This window comes from Tursiops truncatus, chromosome 2, assembly GCF_011762595.2.
Source record: "Tursiops truncatus isolate mTurTru1 chromosome 2, mTurTru1.mat.Y, whole genome shotgun sequence".
Taxonomy (NCBI): Eukaryota; Metazoa; Chordata; class Mammalia; order Artiodactyla; family Delphinidae; genus Tursiops; species Tursiops truncatus.
In genome coordinates this window covers 52,431,560-52,452,829 of record NC_047035.1, presented here as the reverse complement: position 1 = coordinate 52,452,829, position 21,270 = coordinate 52,431,560, and the positions used below count along the sequence as shown (strand labels likewise).

Below are 21,270 nucleotides of genomic sequence, written 5' to 3'. Positions count from 1 at the left end.
AATTAAGGTTGCTATCAGTTACCTTAAAATAGAAAGAACATCCTGGATTTTCAGGGTGCGTCCAATGTAATCAGAGGTAGATGTGACTATGGAAAAAGGGCACAGAGAGATGCAACACTGCCAGCTTTGCAGATGGAAAAATGGGCTATGGGCCAAGATATATGGGCAGCTTGTAGAAGCCAGGAAGGAACAGGAAATGGATTCTCCCTTAGAGCCTCTAGAAATTAACACAGCCCTGCTGACCCCTTGATTTTACCCCACTGAGACCCATGTCAGGCTTCTGACCTACAGATCTGTAAGAGAACTTTTATTGCTTTAAACCACCAGGTTTATGGTAATTTGTTAAAACAGCAATAGAAAACTAATACAATTATCAATTTAAGATCAAGTGTGAAAGCCAGAGAATTTTCTTGTCGGTAAATGGAAACAATCTCATCTCCTTACAAATAGAAGGTAAAAAAAATTCTTGAGGGTCAGGTCCAGAATTTAATTATGTTAGGGGCTCTAGATACAGATGAATTCAACTAAAAAGTCGGCTACTTCAAAATAAAGGGCCGAGTTGGGAAGCTGTGGACCCTGGAGATTTAGGAAATGAACATCGGGTTTGACACATGCAACAATCTTGATATCAGGTTCCCTGGACTATGTATGCCTCGAGAAGTGGCACGTTCCTCCCCATTAGAGACTAGTGCTTCCTACTTCTTCCTTGATTGAAGACAAGTCAAATGACAGTTCTCCACAAGAGGACATGAGCCTCACTGAGGATTTGCCACCATGTCCTCTCCTGCCTAGGTCCACAACTAGGAATAAGTCACAGCTGGCTGGGGAAGCGCTGAGCCTGCAGAGGGATGAAAGGGACAATGGCCCACAAGAGCCACAGGACCTCGCCAACATTGCCAGCAGAGCTGTAGAGTAACTTAGGGGCTGAGTATGAAGATGCTTGAGTCTACAGGGAATGGGACATAAAGTTGGATCACTGAGAGTTCATTGATGCAGAGACCTCTGTCCAGCAAGACAAAACTTTTCTCCCTTAGAAACTAACCCTAAAGCTCACACTCGTAGCCAATCCAATAGCCAGGGTTAAATTAAAACATAACCCAGCCATGGAGGTATTAGAATTGCCAAGGAAGAAAGAACACTATGCCCTGAAGGAAGTGGATTTAGCCAATAAGTACTAGCAGGAGCTGGAAGAATATGCAGGGTAACAGATTTTGAAGGTGCTGGATTAAGATGGGAAAGAATAGAAAGCTGGATAAGGGAGAGTTTTTTGACATGGGAGTACCTTCCTGTGATAAAGGATTTATTAACACCCTAGTGAGGACCCCAGGAAATAGTGCAATAATACTAGTAAAACAGGCTTGCAAACCTGGCTTGCAAGTGACATCCCTTACTAGGTGAAATAGAAATACCGGAAACAGAAACATGGCATGTAATGGAAAAGTAGATCAAAAGACAGAGTGTGTTTTATTCCTATTAAGGGGGATAGATATGTGCTATTGTAGTCAGTTTATTTATTGATCCCTGAATTAGTTGGCAAGAGCTGCCATAACAAAAGAGCTGCCACAACCACAGATCGGGTGGCTTAAACAACAAAAAGTTATTTTCTCACAGTTCTGGAGGCTGGAGGTCCAAGTTCAAGGTGCTGACAGGACTGTTCTCTCCAGAGGCCTCTCTCCTTGGCTTGCAGGTGTCAACCTTCTTGCTGTGTTCATACCTCTGTGTGAGTGTTTTCTTGGTATCTCTTCCTTTTCTTACAAGGACAGTAGTCCTCTTGGAGTCCCACTCTTACAACCTCATTTGTCTTTAATTATCTTTTTAAAGCCCTAATCTCCAAATACAGTAACATTGAAGGTTAGGGCTTTAACATAGGAATTTGGGGGACATAATTTAGTCCATAACAATCCTCTTGGAAACCAAATGTATAATTGGTCAGACGTAGAAATGCAATGCATGACAATGGAGTATTTTTAAATGTTACCAAGACTACTAGTTATTTGGGGAAAGGGGTTTCATTATCTCTGGGCTGTCCAAAAAATTGGGCTAACCAGACCAAACACTATACTCTTATCACAGAGTGACTAAACAAAGAATATTTCTAAAAGGTTAAGAGAGTGGGAAAGCTTGAGTACATATACTATTTAAAGCCAGAGAAATCAGCAACTGACTATGTCTGTACCAGTGAGAGGGGTCTTGACATTGCTGAGGTCAGGACTGACAGTAGGAGATGTCATTACAGACTTGGATTCCCTGACAGCAGTGGGAATGATAGGATCTCTAAATAATACAGGCCAGTTTGAAGCACTTAAGTCTCAGTAGCAATGTTCGCACAATTAATCATAAAAAGCAGCAGAGTGGCAGCCAGGGTGAGGGGAGTCACTAAAATGTCTATTATCCCAACCCTAAACCAAGATAGCAAATCACCAACAATATTGTTTATCGGTAGGAATGGAGGATACTAGTGCCACTCTTAAAACCCTGAAGGAGACATTATGTCCTAATTTTATTCACTAGTCTGCTCAATACAACAACCAAATGGATGATGGAAGATGAGAGTGGACTACCAGATATTCAACCAAGTAGAAGCATCAATCACAGGTGTGTGGCTAGTTGTGGTATCTTTGCTAGAGCAGATTGATACAACTTTAAGTAACAGTAATTGATAACTGGTCTAGCAAATGCATTCTTGTCCGTCTCTATCAAGAAGAACCAGAAGCAGTTCTCACTCACATGGGGCAAACAGCGGTATACATCTACCATCCTGACCCAAGATTATAAGTTTTTCATCCTTTGCCATAATATAGTCCATAAGGATATGAACTTATTGGACATTATGTGAAACATTACATTGGTCTATTATATCAATCACATCCAATAAGTGGGCCAGATAAGCCAAAATTGGCAAGTACTTTAGAAGCCTTGGAAAAACACATGTGCTCAGAGAATGCAAAATTAACATATTAACCAATGAAAGTTTTAGGGCTCTAAGACCTGAGTAATGCGAGGACAACTCTTCATAAGGAAAGGACAAAATATTGCATCTCACATCATTCATCAATAAGAAGGAAGCAAAATCTCTAACAGGCCTCTTTAAATTCAGGAGGGAACACATCCTATGCTAGGAATACTGATCTGGTCCATTTACCATGTGTGACAGAAGGATGCTGGGTTGGAATGGGGCATAGGGAAGTCAAAGGCTTTGCAGAAGGTACAGGTTTCACTGAAGAAATCCTGAAGCTTGGGCCATATGATCCCACAAACTCCACGATATTAGAAGTATCTCTGGTGGGAGAAAATACCATATAGAATTTATGGCAAGCCACAGTAAGAGAATTACAGCATAAACACCTAAGGATTTTAAGAAAGCCCATGTCATTTGCAAGAGAGAATTAAAAATCATTTGAAAATAGATTATAAGGTACTACTGAGCCTTGTTGAGGCAGAGTGCCTGACCACAGGCTATCAAGAGACCATGTAGCCAAATATGTCCATTATAAGCTGGATTCTGTCAGCCAAGTCATGCAAGGTCAAGCAGGCCCAGAACTAATCCATTATTAGATAAAAATGGTATATTTGGGACTGAGCACAAGTAGACAGAGAACGCACAAGTGAGCTACATGCAGAGGAGGTGGTCCGGACCCCTACATCTACCCTGAATAATGAGCACTGGCTCCCTATCATCAACTCCCACCTGTGACTGCGTGGGAAGTCCCTTATAATCACCAAGTCCAATAATGGTCTAGAGATTGGTTTGGCTTGATATGTGGTACATACTAAAAAGGAACTGCACCCCACTAGGGGGTGTCTTCAAAGTCAGTGGTGAAGGGAAATCTACCCTCAGAACACGGACAGAACTTCAGGGATCATACACTCTGTGTGGAAAGAGAAGTAGATGAGGTAAGAATATATACTTACTTACTTGTTTATTTATTGGCAGTGAATAGCTTGGCTGGTTGGTTGGCTGGATGCCTGGAGTGGGCACAAAGTAGACAGATCTTTGTCTACCATGTTATTGCCCCCAAGAGAGCATCCACCATGAAAGAGTCATGTTGCAGACTGTACTTTCTAAAGAAGGCTGCAAAAATTTCTCTAATCACACAAATCCTTCCTCCAATGTGAACTTGGCACTATTCCCATCAACTAGTGGGATCTATAGTCCCTTCCTTTCAACCTGGGTGAACATTTGTCTCTGCCTCAAACAAGAGTATATAGAATTGATGCACGTGGCTGCCCAAGCAAGATCCCAGGAGACTACTTCTATCCTCTTGGGATACATGCTCTTAGAATCCAGCCACCATGCTGTGATGAAGCCCAAACGATGCGACAGCCCACATGGAGACACCCCATATAGGCATTCTACCTGCCAACCAGATGAGGTCTCAGCTGTCAGCCAGAATAAAGATGCCTCCAGATGATTCTATTTCCTAGATGTCAAGTCACCCTCTGCCTTCAAGTTTTCCCAGGTAAGGTTCCAGAAACTATGGGGCAAAAATAAGCCATTCTGACTGTCCCTTGTGTGAATTCCTGGCCCACAGACTCCATGAACATAATAAAGTGGCTGTTCTCTACCACTAAGTTTGGATGGCTTTTTACAGAGCAATAGTAATTAGAGTAAAGCAATAAACAGCCAAATAGACATAAAGACGTGACCAGTTGACATCAGTCAGCTTGCCATCAGTCACCTCAGTGTTGCTCACTAGGTGCAAGAAGAAAGCCACAGTGAAAAGTATGGACACTATGCATATATTGAGTAGCAAAGGCTCCCATTCACAGAGGCTTATCAGCTGCCACTGATGCTAAATGTCCAACCTACCAGTAAGAGAGACCCTGACATACACCATGCCTCAAGGAAACTAGCCAGCTGTTCAGTGGTAATCGACTACATTGGACTCCGTTCAGACATGAAGGAGCAGAGAGTCATCTTGACTAGAATTGACACATATTCTGGATATGGGTTTATATTTACTGCCTACAAGGCCTCAGCAAGCACCTCAATCCAAGGGCTTTCAGAATATGTAATCCACCCAAATGGGATCCCTCATAACACTGCACTGAACACAGGGATCCTCTGAAGAGAAAAGAAAGTACAGCGATGACTATGTGATCATACAATCCACTGGTTATATCACGTCATGTGCCACTCAAAAGCTGCTGATCTGATAGGATGATAGAAGAAAGAGCATCTAATAGAGCAACTTGGGGAGAAGACCCTGAGTGGATCAGGTACCCACCCCCAGGATGTAGTATAACCCTAAATGAATGATCATCATGTGGACCTGTGTCCCTAGCAAGTAGAACACACAGGTCCAAGAGTCCCTTTACCTTCACTCCTAGTAACCCACATGGAGTATCTGTGCTTCCAATCCCCATCATTATAGACCCTGTGTGGCTAAGATTCCCGGTTTCCAGAGAGGTAACACATCCCCCAGGGAAAAGAGCAAGAGTCTCAAACTCCTGTGACAGTTGCCACCTAGCCACTGTGGGCTCCTTGTGCAAAAGACAAGCAGGCAAGAAAAAGTCACCTCTCAGGCAGGGACAATTAACCCTGATTGTTAAGAGAAGGCAAGACTGCTATGAACTCAATGTGAGGAGGGAAGAAGACATCAGGCACCCAGGTGACCCACGTAAGTATCTGCTGGTGCTCCCTCCTGATTCTGGAAGCAAACTGACAAACGCAGCAGCTGTGGAAGCAGCCTGAAAAGGGCATAGAGACCAGGATCCCAAGCCCTTCAGCGTCGCTTACACCAATCAGCCCATTAGAGTTGCTAGCTGGGGGTAAGGGAGATCTAGAAAAGGTGGTTAAAAAAGGGATGATGGGGCTTCCCTGGTGGCGCGGTGGTTGAGAGTCCGCCTGCCGATGCAGGGGACACGGGTTCGTGCCCCGGTCCGGGAAGATCCCACATGCCGCGGAGCGGCTGGGCCCGTGAGCCATGGCCGCTGGGCCTGCGCGTCCAGAGCCTGTGCTCCGCAAAGGGAGAGGCCACAAAAGTGAGAGGCCTGCATACCGCAAAAAAAAAAATAAAAAAAAGGGATGATGAGTATCAGAGTTCAGGAGCAGCAGCAGGGGCTGAAGTTTATCCCGCAGACTTTCTTCTTGTTTGTATCCCTAAGACAAGAGGCCTGCTCTCAGAGGACCAGTTCCCAGAAGGGATGAACTTTCATAAGCAAGCCAATATGAACACCACAGGGGTGATGTCTAGAAGATGTGATGCAGTGTCCAGAAGCCCTTCTGCATGAAGGCATTCATTCCCCCAATGCCCAAGAGTGTTACCTTCTGATTGCTCACAGTTGAGTTTTCTCCTAGGATTTGCCTTCAACCCAAGAGAAGCTGAGATACGTTGCCCCCTCCCCAGGGGCAGCCCACACCCAGTGACTGGTGGAAAAGGGGATGAAAAGGATCTTTATCTGGGACATCTCTGAAGGTCTACCCCAACTTCACAGTACCCCATTTGCTCAGCTTAGGACTCTCCTGTAACTGAATCGCAGCTCAACTTCTCCCCCTGCTGAATTCTGGCTCCCTCCCTCTCTTCCAAGAGCACTCCCTCCAAAACCACCTGCATGTTAATCTGCCTCTCAGTCTCTGACAAGCAGACACCTCATCCTGCCTTGATCCATCCTACTAATTCCCATGACCTGGGCCCAACTATTTTCCTGTAATAGCAATAAATTGATTCCAGCTGATTCTGCCTATTTGGGGGCCAATACTCTGACCAGACTAACTCACCTGTTCCTCCACATGCAACTTCAAATCCAATCCCCCCAGAACAGTACACAATAGTATACTGGAAGTTTGCTTTACTGGTTTTCATTTACTTGCTTTATCAAACACTTTCAATTTGTAGAAATGCTGAGTTTTTCATTAATAATGAGAAAACCTCTGCAATGTCATAATGATTGTTGGGAGGATGACAGCTATGTACAATGAATGAGAAGCAGTCAATAGTTAAGCCACCAGAAAAGATTCTTAGAACAATTTTTAAATAATCTTTAAAAATATCTAGACTTTACCTTTTGTCACAACTAAAGATATTTAAATAGCATTTTCAAGTTCATAAGAATCTCTGTTCCAGCTTTTTTTAGACATTTAATTGAATATTAATTGTTAATATTTATAATATCCAATTAAATGATAAACCATAACATAGATGCATCTTAGGTATCTAATTTTATACCTAATCATTAAGACACTATCCACCTTCATCCAAAATAGATCGTTGCATCCAAGGTATCATAAAATACAAAAATTAGGAGTAAAGAAAGACATAAAAACAGGGTGCACTATTTTTTGTAAGTATTCCCAGATATATCATTAAATATGTGAGGTAGGAAAAACATACAATCTATGATTAAACTCTTTTGAACTTTGATTTGACTCATCTCTTACTCTATTCCTTTACAAAGGCTTGCAATTTAATTTGAGATTCTTAGGTTGCAAAATACATGATGGCCCACTCCATTTAACAACATTATCACAATTTTCAGTGTGCAGAAAGTCATAGACCACTAGTTTCAACTATCTGGCTTGAATATGAAGAAGCACTCTTTTGAGAAAAATTCACAAAATCGATGTTTCTCCATATTCTTAAAGAGGTCTGACTTTAAAACACAACAATCACAGCACCCAGTTATACTAAGAATTAATGAATTCCACATTGTGAATTGTGAATGTATAGTGAATTTCAGGGCACTGCTCTTGCAGCCAGACTGAATTAAGAGTTAAAGTTCTAAAGGCTCAACTGCCTCTGAAAATTTGGGGGGTGGTTATCAGTTAAAGAAAACATCAGCTGTTTAGAAATGCATGGCATCACAGCTGAATATAATACCTTTCCTGTTCTCGCTTGAAATGGTTTCCTATCGAAGCAGTTTCTGTATCAATCACACAATAACCAGAATGGTACAGGGTTATACTATATCACACAATAACTACATTCAAAAAGCATAGGAAAAAAATTACTTTTATAGCCGCAAATGCTGTAGCTAAAAGCCTAAAACAAATCACTAAACTGCACTAATTTGTAAGCTTTGAGGTTTGAGGAACTCCCTGGCAGCTAAGAGAAGGGGCAGAGCTTGCAATCAACTCTCCTCTTGAGCACAACAAGATTTTCAAGAATAGAAACCCACTGATACGCTGATATAGTCTCCTCAATTAACTCTGCAAAAAGTGTCCAAGCCATACCCAGAGGGAACTCAAGGCAAAAATCAGGCCACATATCACACTTAACTATCAATCTTACCAAGGCCAGTGATTGTTAATCAGCCTGGGGGAAAATAAAGTAGTACAGTTGACAGTTTATTTTTTTTATGAGCACATGCTTCCTATTTTACATGGAGGAATATAACTACTTCTGCAGAATATTTAGTAGAGCCATGTCTTCATTTTTACAGGTCACTAATTATGAATATGCTTAAAATATCCTACTAGTCCAAAAATAAACTATACCAGAGAGAGTCCTCAGTATGGGCATTTTGCTTCTAAAAAGAAAAAAAAAACAACGAAAATTATAAATCATATCTTCTTTTTCCAAGTAAGAAAATTATGATACAAAGTGCTGACATTAGCTACCTATTTCTATTTCTCAGGCAAAAAGCTAGAATTTTTCACCTAATCTGCATTTCAAATATAGACTGAGACGTCACATACATGACACAAGATGATCCAGGTAACTTGCATGGCTTCATCATAGTGGGTATAAACACACATATATGAACATAATTTAATAATACATATAAGAATATATACAAATATTTATTTTCATATACACTTCATATGTGATTTCAAATTCAGCCACCGGTAACTATATGTTAGTTATTTAAACTGTACGAGTTTCAGATTTCTCATCTACTTCATTCAAAGATTAGAGTATGACATAATGTATAAAAAACTCCTAGAAGGTGTGACATATAGGAGGCACTTGAAAAACGGCAATTATTCTATGAAAAAACTACGATATCCTATGTTTATTTTTCAATGACAGATAGAAAAAGAGAGCAGATAACCCAAGTTAATTGAATTTGGTTTACAGATATATTTTAGAATCCATACTTGAAGACAGATATGCCTTATGCTCTAAATTCCCACTTAAAAAAGAGGAAAGACCAGTATAAAGACCTGACTAATAGAGCAGGAGGGATGGTCTTTTGAGTATGCAAGTGACACTGGGCTTCAAGTGTATATATCACTATAGTTCAGATAAAATAAACTTCACATGTATTGCTCTTATGCAGCTAAGAAACATTTCTGTCAATTGCAAAGATATAGAAGGAAAAAAGTAATGTGAGTTTCTGAAGGTAATGTTGGAAATTGGTGAACAATACAAACATGAATTATCACAAAAGATATCTAAAAACAAAATGAATGTTAGATGAGAGACTGCATGCCCTGCTGTCAACACTGAATCAGAGTCAGCTTTGCAAGGGAAGCAAGAAAGCCATCCAATTCCTCTTCTAAAGTTCAGCCGTGAGACCCACTCCATGAATACACAGATACACCCACATACCCACACACTCATAGACAGTTAATATATATGAATATATATTTTAGAGTATATACATATATACTATATATACAAATATATATGTGTAGTTTATGTGTAGAAAGATACACTTTCTCTGAAACTGGAGAGGTGATTAAACTTAAAAGGTTTCAAAGTACTTCTTCGCATCAGTAAGCTTAGAGAATTAAGGCATTAATGAGTGAGTTGTCAATGACGACAGAAAAGTTAAAACTTAAATGCTTTTTGAAATATCAACTAAAATCATACAATGATAATAGAGTTCAACAGTAAATTATAAAATCACAGGAAGCAGGAAGAAGGCCACTTTTAACCCCAGCTGCTGCAACTAGAGGAATGTTTGTTAGTGAGATACAGAAAATCATCAGAGGATAAGTAGCCTCTGAGTAGAAAGGCTGTGGCCCACTGAGAATTATTCTTGTCTTAGGTAAAGAGGGGGAAGTTTCTAAACCCCAATCTTAGCAATATTACAGGGTCAGAATAGAAGAGAGCTGCACCTCCTTAGGCAATTACACTTAGATGAAGCTACACATGACAAAGTAAGAACAAAATTAGCCCAAGATTGAGGTTTGATTAATTGTGAACTTAGACTGAAAACTTTAATATTAATACAGCAGCTCTGTACAAAGAAAGGGTACAGGTAATATAGTCCAGTGTGAAACATGAACCAAATGAAAAATGTAAGTAAATAAAAGAATGACGCGAGAATCACAATAATGGTGTAGAATAAGCCATGAACAAGAATGAACAAGTTCAGAGTCAGGATAAAAACAATAACTATACAACTTCTTGATAACAACTTCACTAATTCTGAAATACTACCAGGATAAGACTGACAACTCAAAAACTACACGTCAGTTAAATCTGTGCATGTCACAGAGTCTACTGTGTGTATATGCTTAAGGTGACATGCTTAGCAAAGCCAGTATTTTTCATCCCTCGTAGTGGAGAAAATTATTCTCAACTAATAATTTTGTTGCCTGTTTAAAGTCTCAAGTAAAGATGACCTTTTGGTTTGGTTACAGAAGTACCTGACCAATATTCCCAACCAATAACTAGCTAATATTCTGACACTCAGAAAACTAGCCTAATGAATTTCTTCCATGTAGTTAGTTATATGAATGGGTATTATTGAGGTGAATTACCTTTCACCCTCAAAAAATAGAAAATAAGTGTTTACCAAGGCTAATTAAAATCCATTATATATAAAAATGCTTTCTTATGTATGTAGCTGTTACAGTGTAATGGTGAATAAGGTCCCAGCCTTTTCAGTTAATTCTATAGATTTTTTAAAATAATTAGGCGACTAGGTGGGAAACAGTCAAATTTTGGTCACTTTGGGACCAAATACACAATAAACTTGTGATAGCCCCACTTAATTTCTTCTCATTTTCTCTGGTTTCTCTGGTTTTATTTTTAAATTATCAATGACTTGTAGTCTCTTACAAATATATCCCTATTTGTATCATTTGTAGATTAGTCTCGAAATGGCTGGACATTGAGACTATTCTCGCTCCTTGATACAAAAACAAGATTTATACATATATTTGAACACACACATATATAAATATCCTCATGGTCATAAGGTTTAGGTGACACTAATTGTCTCTAGAGCTCTTAAATGAGTGGGGATACCAGCTCCCCACCCCCACCATTAAGGAGCAAAAGGAAAAACTCCAGGGTTATATGGATTGAGAGGAGACTAGCCTGAGGAGCAATACCAACCACATGTGCATACAAGATGCAATATCAAATGGCATTTTCATGCACATATTAATATTACATATACTGTTTAAAAATATACCACTTGAGTTATTTTCTGATAGACTGACAGATGGGAATTATTTTTTCCAGAAAAAAATTACTTTCTCCCTGTTACTTCCAAGCCCCTTAACTCTGTTCTGAGAACCAAATGGCACTCCTACTAGGAGGTCCAATTGTTGGACCACCTGAGTATACTTTTTTAAGAAGATAAAGGACACTTGCTATGCAGTCTCCCTCTACTCCCGATATAAAAATGCAACCAGACTTTTTTATTCTTGCTGTTATTTACATTTTCTCTGTATAACAGCCCACTTTCCTAAGAGTTTATTAGATATGGAAACTGAGGGATAAAGAGATTAAGATTTTTTTTTTGCTGCCTTGCACAAGAATAAAAATAAATAAATAATGAAACCACATACCTCTTTTCATAAAGGTAACGCATTCATCTCAGTGGCTGTACATTTGTAAAGAACAACATGATTCTAGACCCACAGTCCACTGCTTCTAAGTAGCAGGCACTCTTAAAAAGCCTTTGAAAAGTCTTTGACCTGAACTCCAAAAGGCGCTGCTATGTAAGTTCAAAGCTCCCCAAGTTTGCGTAGAATTGGGGAGGGCTCAGTATCCTACAGGAACTTTAGAGACAACCGTCTTAACTCCTGATGAGCAGGTCAGGTGGCTCCACATTGCACACACACAAACCTAGGAACTTGGTAGACATAAATATCTCAGCAAGTTCCAGAGTATCACACAGTCAAATTTATTTCACAGACTTACAGACTTTGGGGGAGAGGGAGTTACCACAGGTTAAGGATGGATACATCTTTCTAGTTGGGACAAACTTTGGAGAAATTGCTTAGGTTTAATACTAGACACGTACTGCAGGGTTATTTTCCTTTCTGCCCTATTATTCCTGCAGCTGGGATCTGTGCTTTAGCACTGGCCTATCCTCCCTCTTTATCTATATTACATCAACCTACTTTCAAGTCTCAAACCATGACGTACCAGCTTTTTCAAGTTTCCTCCAACCATGGCAGCTATCAATGCTCTCTCATCTTGCACAAATATTTGTATATTTCTCATAGCCTTATTTTGTTTGTTTTTCCATTTGCCTTTATCTTCTTAATTAACTAGTAAACTCTTTGAGTTCACAGCTCTTACTACTTAGTTACATGTTTAATCCATAGAAGTTATACCTTAATTTGCTGACTGAAGTTACCAGAACTTACCCACCATCTGACCAGAAACTGTGTACAATTCCTACTGAAAATTTCTGAAAAGTTGCATATCTTCCTCAGAGTTTTATATCCTTCTCAGGAGACTCGTGGGAGCCTCCCCCTCTTCAGTAGGAAGTGGACCCAAGGCAAGGCCTGGACCAAATTCATAGCTCCACTGAGAAATAACAAAGAGAATGCCTCAATGTTTAACCTGTGCCTATCTCTCCTTAAGTACAATCAATTGGCAGGTAGGATAATCTGGTCCACTGGGACCATAGGCTCTGTTTAAGAATTCCTCGTCTATTTTTCCCTTTCAGGAGAACAGAAAAATCTCCCTGAAGTTGTCATTCAGTCAAATGGCAGACATTGTTTTTTCTTCCTCTGTTTGACACACATGAACAAGGTTCTATTTATTTCAGAAATAAAATAGTTTGCTGTTTTGCTATTACTTAAAGGACAGATATATTCTTCGAATGGCCTTTCCAGGCCAGCATTTGATTTCCTACTCACCTCACTGAGATTTCACTGCCCCTTGTGCTGTCCTTTAAGACTGTGGGAGGTCTAGCTATGAACCAACTCTTCCTCTTTCAGACATATATGATTCCCTTTCTACAGAATCATTCCATTATTTTTATCCCTCCCATTCTTATTCCAACAAAACAGGACAAGAAATATGCTGCTTGCGGATATGGTAACATGTCACATATTTGACCCCATCTGCCAACCACACAATAGTCCTTGGTATAGTTTTGACGGGGAATAGCAAGAAACTGATGTCTCCTATTTTTATGTAAAGTTATAGAGGTAGCATACTAAAAGACAGAAAGAAAAGTTATGTCATAATTCCTAATACCTTTGCTCCTACCATAATATGTCTTTAATTGGTAAATTTATAGTAAATGTGTGATAGCCAAAAAAATGTTCCTAACATTTGAAATCCTTTTCTATGACTGTGAACTCCTGGGGAAAGTATGATTTAGATTATGAAATGGAAATCATCTTTCTTACTGAATTCAATCAATTACATCAACAGGAAAGGAAGTAAGTGTTTTAAAACACAAGACAGAAATAGTATCTTGGAAATAGTATCTTGGCATTAGTATCTTGGAAAAGTAGTAAGAAACCAATATAAGAGAGCTTAATTGGGATCGGTTCAAGGTCATATAAGTTAAGTAAAAAATGGAATTGTACTGGTATAAAATGGGAAATAACTAAGTGCACGATCCAATAATGGAGATGAGGGATTTTAGCAAGGTGACAAAAAAATATCCATCCAGTGAATAAGTCTGGATTGTGGAAAAAAGAGTTGTGAAAGAAATCTCACGAATAGGATAGGACCACCATCAGAGTAGCATAATATAAAGCCATTGTGTCATAAATTAGTGAGATGATTTAATGCCATCGTAAAGTCTCTTCTGACTTTATGATTTTACAGGGCCAAAAGTTTATTAATTGGATTTGAAAATAAAAATAGGATACAGTGGCCTATAAATGAAATCATTTATTCATTCTGCTCTAAGTAATATTTTTACATTGACAGTCACTGAAGCAAAGAAATGAAATTTCATTTTGAGGGACTATTCAGTTAACGGCAATTACAGTGAAGCTAAAAACGTTCACCCTATTCATACTTGAAATGAATTCAATATAATACTTTGCTTGCCCTTCCAAAATAGCCAAAAGGGAAAGTAAGATCTTCCCCCAATTCAACTGGGAGCTGATAGCACATTCCTTTAGTTCACTGCAGCTGCCAAGAGCTCAGTTCCAGGACTAGGCGGGTATAACTGACTGTTTGCCTTTGACTTTGTAGGTTTCGAGTCTTGGGCCCAACTCTTCCCAAAGCATGAGGACCAGGCCAGAGAACATGAGTGATGAATTATCTCAATAGGTGGAAAGCAACCCAAGATCACAGTTCCTAACACTGTGTTAAGACATAACCTGAACCCACAGGCTCATGCTATTAGTTGCATCCCATGAGCCCTACCCCAATCACATTACAACAGTACATTTTAAAAGAATACAGAGCACATTTTTTCCGGAAAACCTGTTTCTCAAAATAGGTTTAAGGTGGTTTGCCTTACAAAACAAACACTAAAATAATTTTACAATATCAATAAGAAGAGCTGGTATCAGAGACAATAAAATTAAGCCAAGATAATGAAGATCATGAAAAATGCCTTTCTTGAATTTCTTTTATGACATCTATTCACCCTCACTGATTTGTTCTCTAGAAAATGATTCCTCAGGCTTAATGTTCAACCTGCTCAATCTAAAGTACTTAATAGCCCACTTAGGGACTTCCCAGGGACAAACAGGACATGAGCAAGTAACACCGTATAAAATAATCTGCTCATTTGTCATGCAAATTCTCAGTAACACAACCAGTAAGGACAACCTTGAATGTGCAAAAATAATCTCAAGATACAAAGGACAGCCCACTCTTCCTGTGATGGTGACCAAAGTGGTGATGATCCAGGGTACGTGTGTGTGTGCGTGTTCTCGTGTGCACATAGGGACAGTGGGGCAAGGAGTGGGAAGAGAGAAGGTTAAAGCTAATTGCATATGACAGAGCTTCAGATTTACCTTTTTTTAGCAACACTCATTAAAGTCATCTCCCACAGGCTGACACCCTAAATACGTGTTCAGTCAAAAGCAGAATCTGATCACAGGGTTTCTCCAAACTCAAACAGGACAAAAATCACAATTCAATGCACCTTGGGATAATTTTGCTGTGAGGATGGAAACATCCTGGGACTGGATGTAATGGTCAACTGACCTCCCAGAGCACTCTGATCCCTTAGGGTCAATCTCTACATTTAGATTCAACCCACTGACAGTCTGAAAGATCTTCCAGATCCTTCCTGTCTACCTTATCCCCTGGTTCTCAATTCCACCAAGTCTTTTCTGTCATCTACTGCCTGGGGTGTCATTCTTAAAATTTGTGAGACTAATTGATATCACCTGAATTGAGAGAATACAGCTTGCTAATTTGTCATACAGATGTGTTGATAAACTTATTCTATTTATTGCTTCTAGCACAACCTGCAAGCTATTTATGGGCAGTTCATTAATTATTTTAGGACACCAAGTCATTGGTAGATTTGGCTCCCATTACAAACTATTTAGACATAGACTTTTATTTTGTTTTTCAATTGCAGTGGGGATTTGTCCTGTGCTAATGCAGTTATAATCTTTTATTAGCCTCCTTGGAAATTAAGGGTATAATAGGTCAGAAGTAAAAATACAGTGTGTGTCAATGGAGCAGTTTTTTCCTTTTTAAGCAAGACAGCTGTGAAGTTTACAGGAGATATGATTCTCAAAATTATGTAATTATCAACAGGTTCTCTAAAAAACACAGTTAAACATCCACAGAATAACTTACAAAGAAAACTTTCAAAACTAGGAAAATACTTTGGATCACTCAGCTCTAAGTATTGCAGTCATATACACCTAGCTGGGGTTTACATTGTGACCCTTGATGCTATGTTTAATCAGTTATCCTAAATGTAATGCAATGGGTTTAGTGCAACAAAATTAACAATGCCAAAAATGGATACCAGTTCACTGTTCTTTAATGACTTCTTGGTTTTCAGTGACGTTTTATAGTAAAAAGAAAATTAAAATAAAACTTTAAACTTCCAAGATTATTTTGAGGAAAAAGCTTGAATACCAAAAATTTTTTTAAATTCAAAACGGGAGAATACAAAAACTTAAGAAAATTGATTTTAAAAACTACACAGGGAATTCCCTGGTGGTCCAGTGGTTAGGACTCCACACTTTCACTGCCATGGCCCCGGGTTCAATCCCTGGTTGGGGAACTAAGATCCCACAAGCCTCATGGCATGGCCAAAAAAAAATTATTAAAAAAATTAAAAAATAAAAACTACACAAATATAGATATCTACAGGGAAAAATGCTATTTTTAAAAAGTGTTTTTTAATGACATCAGAATCATTGGTGGAGGGTAGACAGGCAGATATAAATCAAAAGATAATCTCCCTTACCCAAATGCCACATATACACAAATCTCAGCTACTGTGCAGTAAGTCTGCTAAGCAGTATTCCCAGATAAATGACAGTAAGTCCCTAGGTCTATAGCAGAAACTTTTATACTTAAGTAGTGCACACGGTACCAAGCTGGTCAAACACAATAGGAAGAAGACTACAGTAACTCAAGACAATATAATCTATATATTAAAACAAATAGTCTCAATTACTTAAAAACATCTGAATTTCATGCTCAGAATTTTCCAGGCTAGCAGTAGAAGAATGAAGGGCTGACTAGCTATTTCAAGGAAGAAAGGTTACAATGATATATTTCTAAATCATGTAATTAGTTTTAGGCTACAGTGAAGTGATTTTGCCTGAATTACCGATAAAATAATGTTATTTTCTCTTGAACTTACCTACTAGAAAACAATATTAAGAAATAATACTTTGTGTGTAGCACGAATGGTTTTACATCTGGCAAACACAGGCAACTAAAGGGTGACAGGGATACAGACTTATGCTAGCAAAGTTCCTACCTAGGTCTTTGAAGTCTCTGTTTATAATTGCACTGCTTTTTTAAAATTAATCATCTTCCAGACTCCTCATGTAAAATGTTCAAAACACACTCTATAATCTTACACTAACTCTTATGTCTACGTCCTTCTTACAGTTAATCAATATTTTATAGCTAAATAAAAATAAAATCTTCTCTTCCCCATAAATGCTTCCACACACACAAAAAAAATAAAACTACTTCAGGTTAAGAAAGGTCATGGTTTACAAAGTCAAAGCAATGAAATGTGAAGTTTTATCAGTGGTTCTCAGACTTTAGCATGCATCCTAATCATCACCTGAGGTGAAAAACACAGAATGTGGATCCCAAACTCTGAATTTCTGATTTAGAAATCCTGGGAGGGGTCAGAGAATTTGCATTCCTAACAAGTTCCCAGGTGATGCTCATACTGAAGGTTGCGGATTCCCACTTTGAGAATCTAACTTCTGTGATTTGTAAGACATATTTGAAAAGTAATATATAAATATATTTTTTCACTCACCTGATAGCTATGACATTTATAACGACTAGAGATGCTGACTAATTTTCAAACAAAGCCAATTCTACTCCTAGCTAAGTGACTAATAACCACATCAATAGTAAAAGAAAAAAAAAAACACCACCACCTTCACAACGATCAGCTCAGTAGCAGAAATGCCTTCCCCCTTATTGTTAAGCAGCAAGGCCCAGGACTGTTTTGATGCAATTGTTCTCTACTTGTCTCCACTCCTAAATCTTACACTTTCCCACCGCCCAGCATGAGACTTACCAGGACAAACAATCTGAATGACAAACAGTGACAGAAAAATGGAACCCTTTCTAATCCAGACAGTTCCAGAACATCCCCTACCCACCACCCCGATTTTTCTCACTTCTCATTATCTCCTACACACACACATTTTAAAAACAAAACAAAAACAAAAACTCTTTTTATTTGAGCTAATCTGAACCAATGGGAGAGAAATAAAGACTTGGACAAGCAGAGTTCAGACTCACGCGAGAAGGTTCCATGTTATCTGCAGCACTCCTCCATCCCTAGAATCCCAGCCACTCTCAGCTGCGGGACACCAGACTCCAGCAGAAGTCAAAAGAGCACTAAATGAATTCCTGCTCTGCTCAAGGCCTCACCTCCTGCCATCAACCAAGCGGTTTAAGCCAAGAGGTTCAAGACCTCAGCATCTCTCCTACACACACCAGCAGTAGCGGTACCAGCACCACCACCACCACCAAGAAAGCTCGCTCTCATTTGGGAAAGAGGGAGTGAGGAGAGAGGGGAAATTAAGATGCTTAGAGGTGGGAGAAAGTGAAGATCTCTTGGCCAGAGCCAAGGAGGGAAGTAGGAAGACAGGCAAGGGGAGTGGCCGATGAGGCGAAGCAGAGCCCAGTGCTCGCCGCTCCTGACACTCTCCCCACCACCCCCCCAGCACCGCTCAGCCCTGGACAAGACACTGCGGAGAGAGTAAAGGCAGACCTCTCGCCTCGGTTCCCAAACACCTGCCCACTGCGCACTCCACGTTCCCAGAGAGTTTGAGGACTCAAGGTCCCCCTGCATCCGCGCCCACTCCCAAGTCACTTCTAGGGTCTGCGCTTCCACGAACACTCATGCTCTTTGCCCGGGGCAGCCGGTGCCTAGCACTGCAGCGCTGGGGTCCCAACCCCGAGGGAGACCAAAGGCAGGCTGCCAAATTTCCAGCACACAGTTTCTCCGGATGTCGGCCCTAGCCTGGGAGCTGTGGGTGAGTCTCGGCTTGCTGTCCCCTCAAGGGCTGTTCTCTTAACCTTCCTACCATACCTCGAGAACACAAAAGTTATTTTTCCTTTGTAGCACCGCCTGCTTATCCCAGGAGAAGACTCACATTTGAGCCAGAGGGGGTGTGTGTGTGTGTGTGTGTGTGTGTGTGTGTGTGTATCTTTCAGTCCCGAAAACCAAGGGTGCCAACTGCTGACAGGCGAAGGAACCTGGATTGGCTCTTGAGGACTTAAAAACATCCGAATTAACACGTTCACCCTTCTCTCCGTCCTAACCCTCCCAGCCCTGCGTTTTCCGGAGAACTGAGATTATGTTCCTGTTGCAGCGAGCTAGTGTCCTGCCCCGGAGCCGAGACGCGCAGACTTGGCCGTCCGTTCATTCATGCATTTGCTCATCCATTCACATAAACATGTCCCTTAATTGTGTCTGGCACCGAGAATCTTGCCTGCTATTTTCCCCTCCCCAAGTCAGTGCTTATGGCAGCGGTTGGTGCAGAACGCAACTCGACTGTCAACCCACTTCCTGAGCTGGAAAGTCAAGTCAAGCAGGCATTCAACTCTCCCCACGCCCCCCCCCCAAAAAAAAGGAAAAGGAAAAGAGAAGGCTGAGACACGGGGCGGAGAGGAATGGGGAGCTCACTGGGGTCACATTCGAAGCTTCCCTTTGGAGGAAACCGCGGCACCGACACCAAGGCACGCAAGGAGCCAAATCATTATTAAATCAAAGACTGCTAGAGCTCGGGCCCCCAGAGAGGATAAATCAAGTGCAAAGCCACTTATTCGCACGAGTGCTGGGCTGCCGGCTCGACCCAACTCCGAGCCCGAGCCGAGGCGCTGGGAGAGCGGCTCGCAGCCCGATTCGCAGCGCGCTCTCCGCCTCCTTATCGCTCCCAATAACGTGATGAAGTGGAAATCAAAAGCCACGCCGGGAGGGGCCCCGGAACGGCGCGAGTCGTGCATTTTCGCTCACCAGCCTATCTTCCCTAAGAATGCAAGGTCACAATAGCGTCGCGATTCCACTCACCGTACACTCCTTGGCCAGAGATCCCCTCCAGGAAGACTGTCAGCAGCCACACGAGACCGTACACTAAATCCATCTTCACGTGAACATGAACATATCCAGCCCAGGGGGGACGCAGCGGGACCTTCTGGAGGCCGGCGGCCAGCCGGACGCGCTCCGCTCGCTCCCCAGCCGAGCCGAGGTGCCCGGGAACCGCTCGCGGAAGGGGGAAGCGCAGTCCGTCTGTCTTTCCCCGGCGGCGGCCGTGAGCGGAGCGCAGGAGCCCCGCACACCCCACACTCATACACACACACACACACACACACACACACACACACACACACACACACACACACACACACACACACACACTCCCACAACACAATACCCTGACACAGACTCACACGCACGCCTCACTCACACTGGGCGCCTGGGAAAATCGCAGACGCCGGGGAGGAGCAGGGGGCGTGATGGGAAGCGGAGCCGTGAGGCGAAGTGTTCTTCAGGGGAGCGGACTGGAGTCTTCGCAGCTGCTGCTGCGGCGGCGGCGGCGGCGGCGGCGGCGCGCTGGGCCGGCGGCGGGTGCTGGCGAGGGGCCGGGTGTGCCGAGCGGTGCGAGCCTGACGCGGGCAGCCAGGGAGCAGGAAGTGGCCTCTGACTCGGGGCACCGAGCAGGGGCTTCCTCGCTTGGGTTCGCCTTTACAAAGTAACTCGCGAAGGTCCCCGGAGGAGCGTCAAGCGGCGGCAGCGGCCCGCCCGCCTGCAGTCCGGAGCCCCCAGCCCTGCTGTCTTGCCTTCCCCCATTCCATCAGTTGCCATTGCAACGCCAATCCTGTTACACGATACAGGCTCGCATCGCCGAGCGGGGAGAGGAGGAAGAGGAGGAGGAGGAAGAGGAGGAGTGGGGCGAGGGGGACGGGGGTGGGGAGGAAGGGAAGGGAGGAGGGGTAAGAAGGAGGAGAGGGACGGACAGGGCGCAGAGTGTGAGTCTGGAGCTTTCTCGGGCACCAGCCTCAGCCGCCGCCGCCGCCGCCGCCGCGGCCACCTCCACCGTTCTCCAAAATAGCCTTTAGCGCCACGCCAGCGAAGAGGGGGCTCAGGCTGGCCGCACCAATTCCGGGAGCCGAAAGCAGAGTCCAGGCACCGTCACTTGCAGGAGACGGAGAATGCCAAGCAGAGAGCGGATCGCACACACGTCTACGCGCGCCCACCGGCACCGCGCGCGTCCTCTTCGCTTTCGCGCTGCCCCCGCCAGGTGGAGGGGTGGGGGCGGCCGGGACAGGCGGGAGTTTAGAGGAGGGCGCCGCAGAAGGGGTTCCCCGCCTGGGCTAACGTAGTGCTGGCATCCGGAGATGAACGCGGGAGCGGCCGCCTGAGAAGGACACCGGCTGCGTGGCCGCCGTTCGGGCCCCAGCTGCGGCGGAGGTGCCCGGGCCGGGCGGCGAAGCGCTGAGGGCTAGACGCCGGCCGGAATCCCTGGGTGTGCGCGGG

At 42.3% G+C, this 21,270-nt stretch overlaps 1 protein-coding gene across 1 annotated transcript in view; it reads right to left on the bottom strand.

The window, feature by feature from the left end:
- MDGA2 (MAM domain containing glycosylphosphatidylinositol anchor 2) overlaps positions 1–20,591 on the bottom strand; it is an 824,365-nt gene extending 803,774 nt beyond the window's left edge. The window contains exon 1 of the mRNA XM_033851172.2: positions 19,804–20,591. Within this exon, the coding sequence (XP_033707063.2) occupies positions 19,804–20,083 (280 nt within the window). The 5' untranslated portion in view covers positions 20,084–20,591. The remainder of the gene's footprint in view (positions 1–19,803) is intronic.
- Positions 20,592–21,270: the final 679 nt, after the last annotated feature.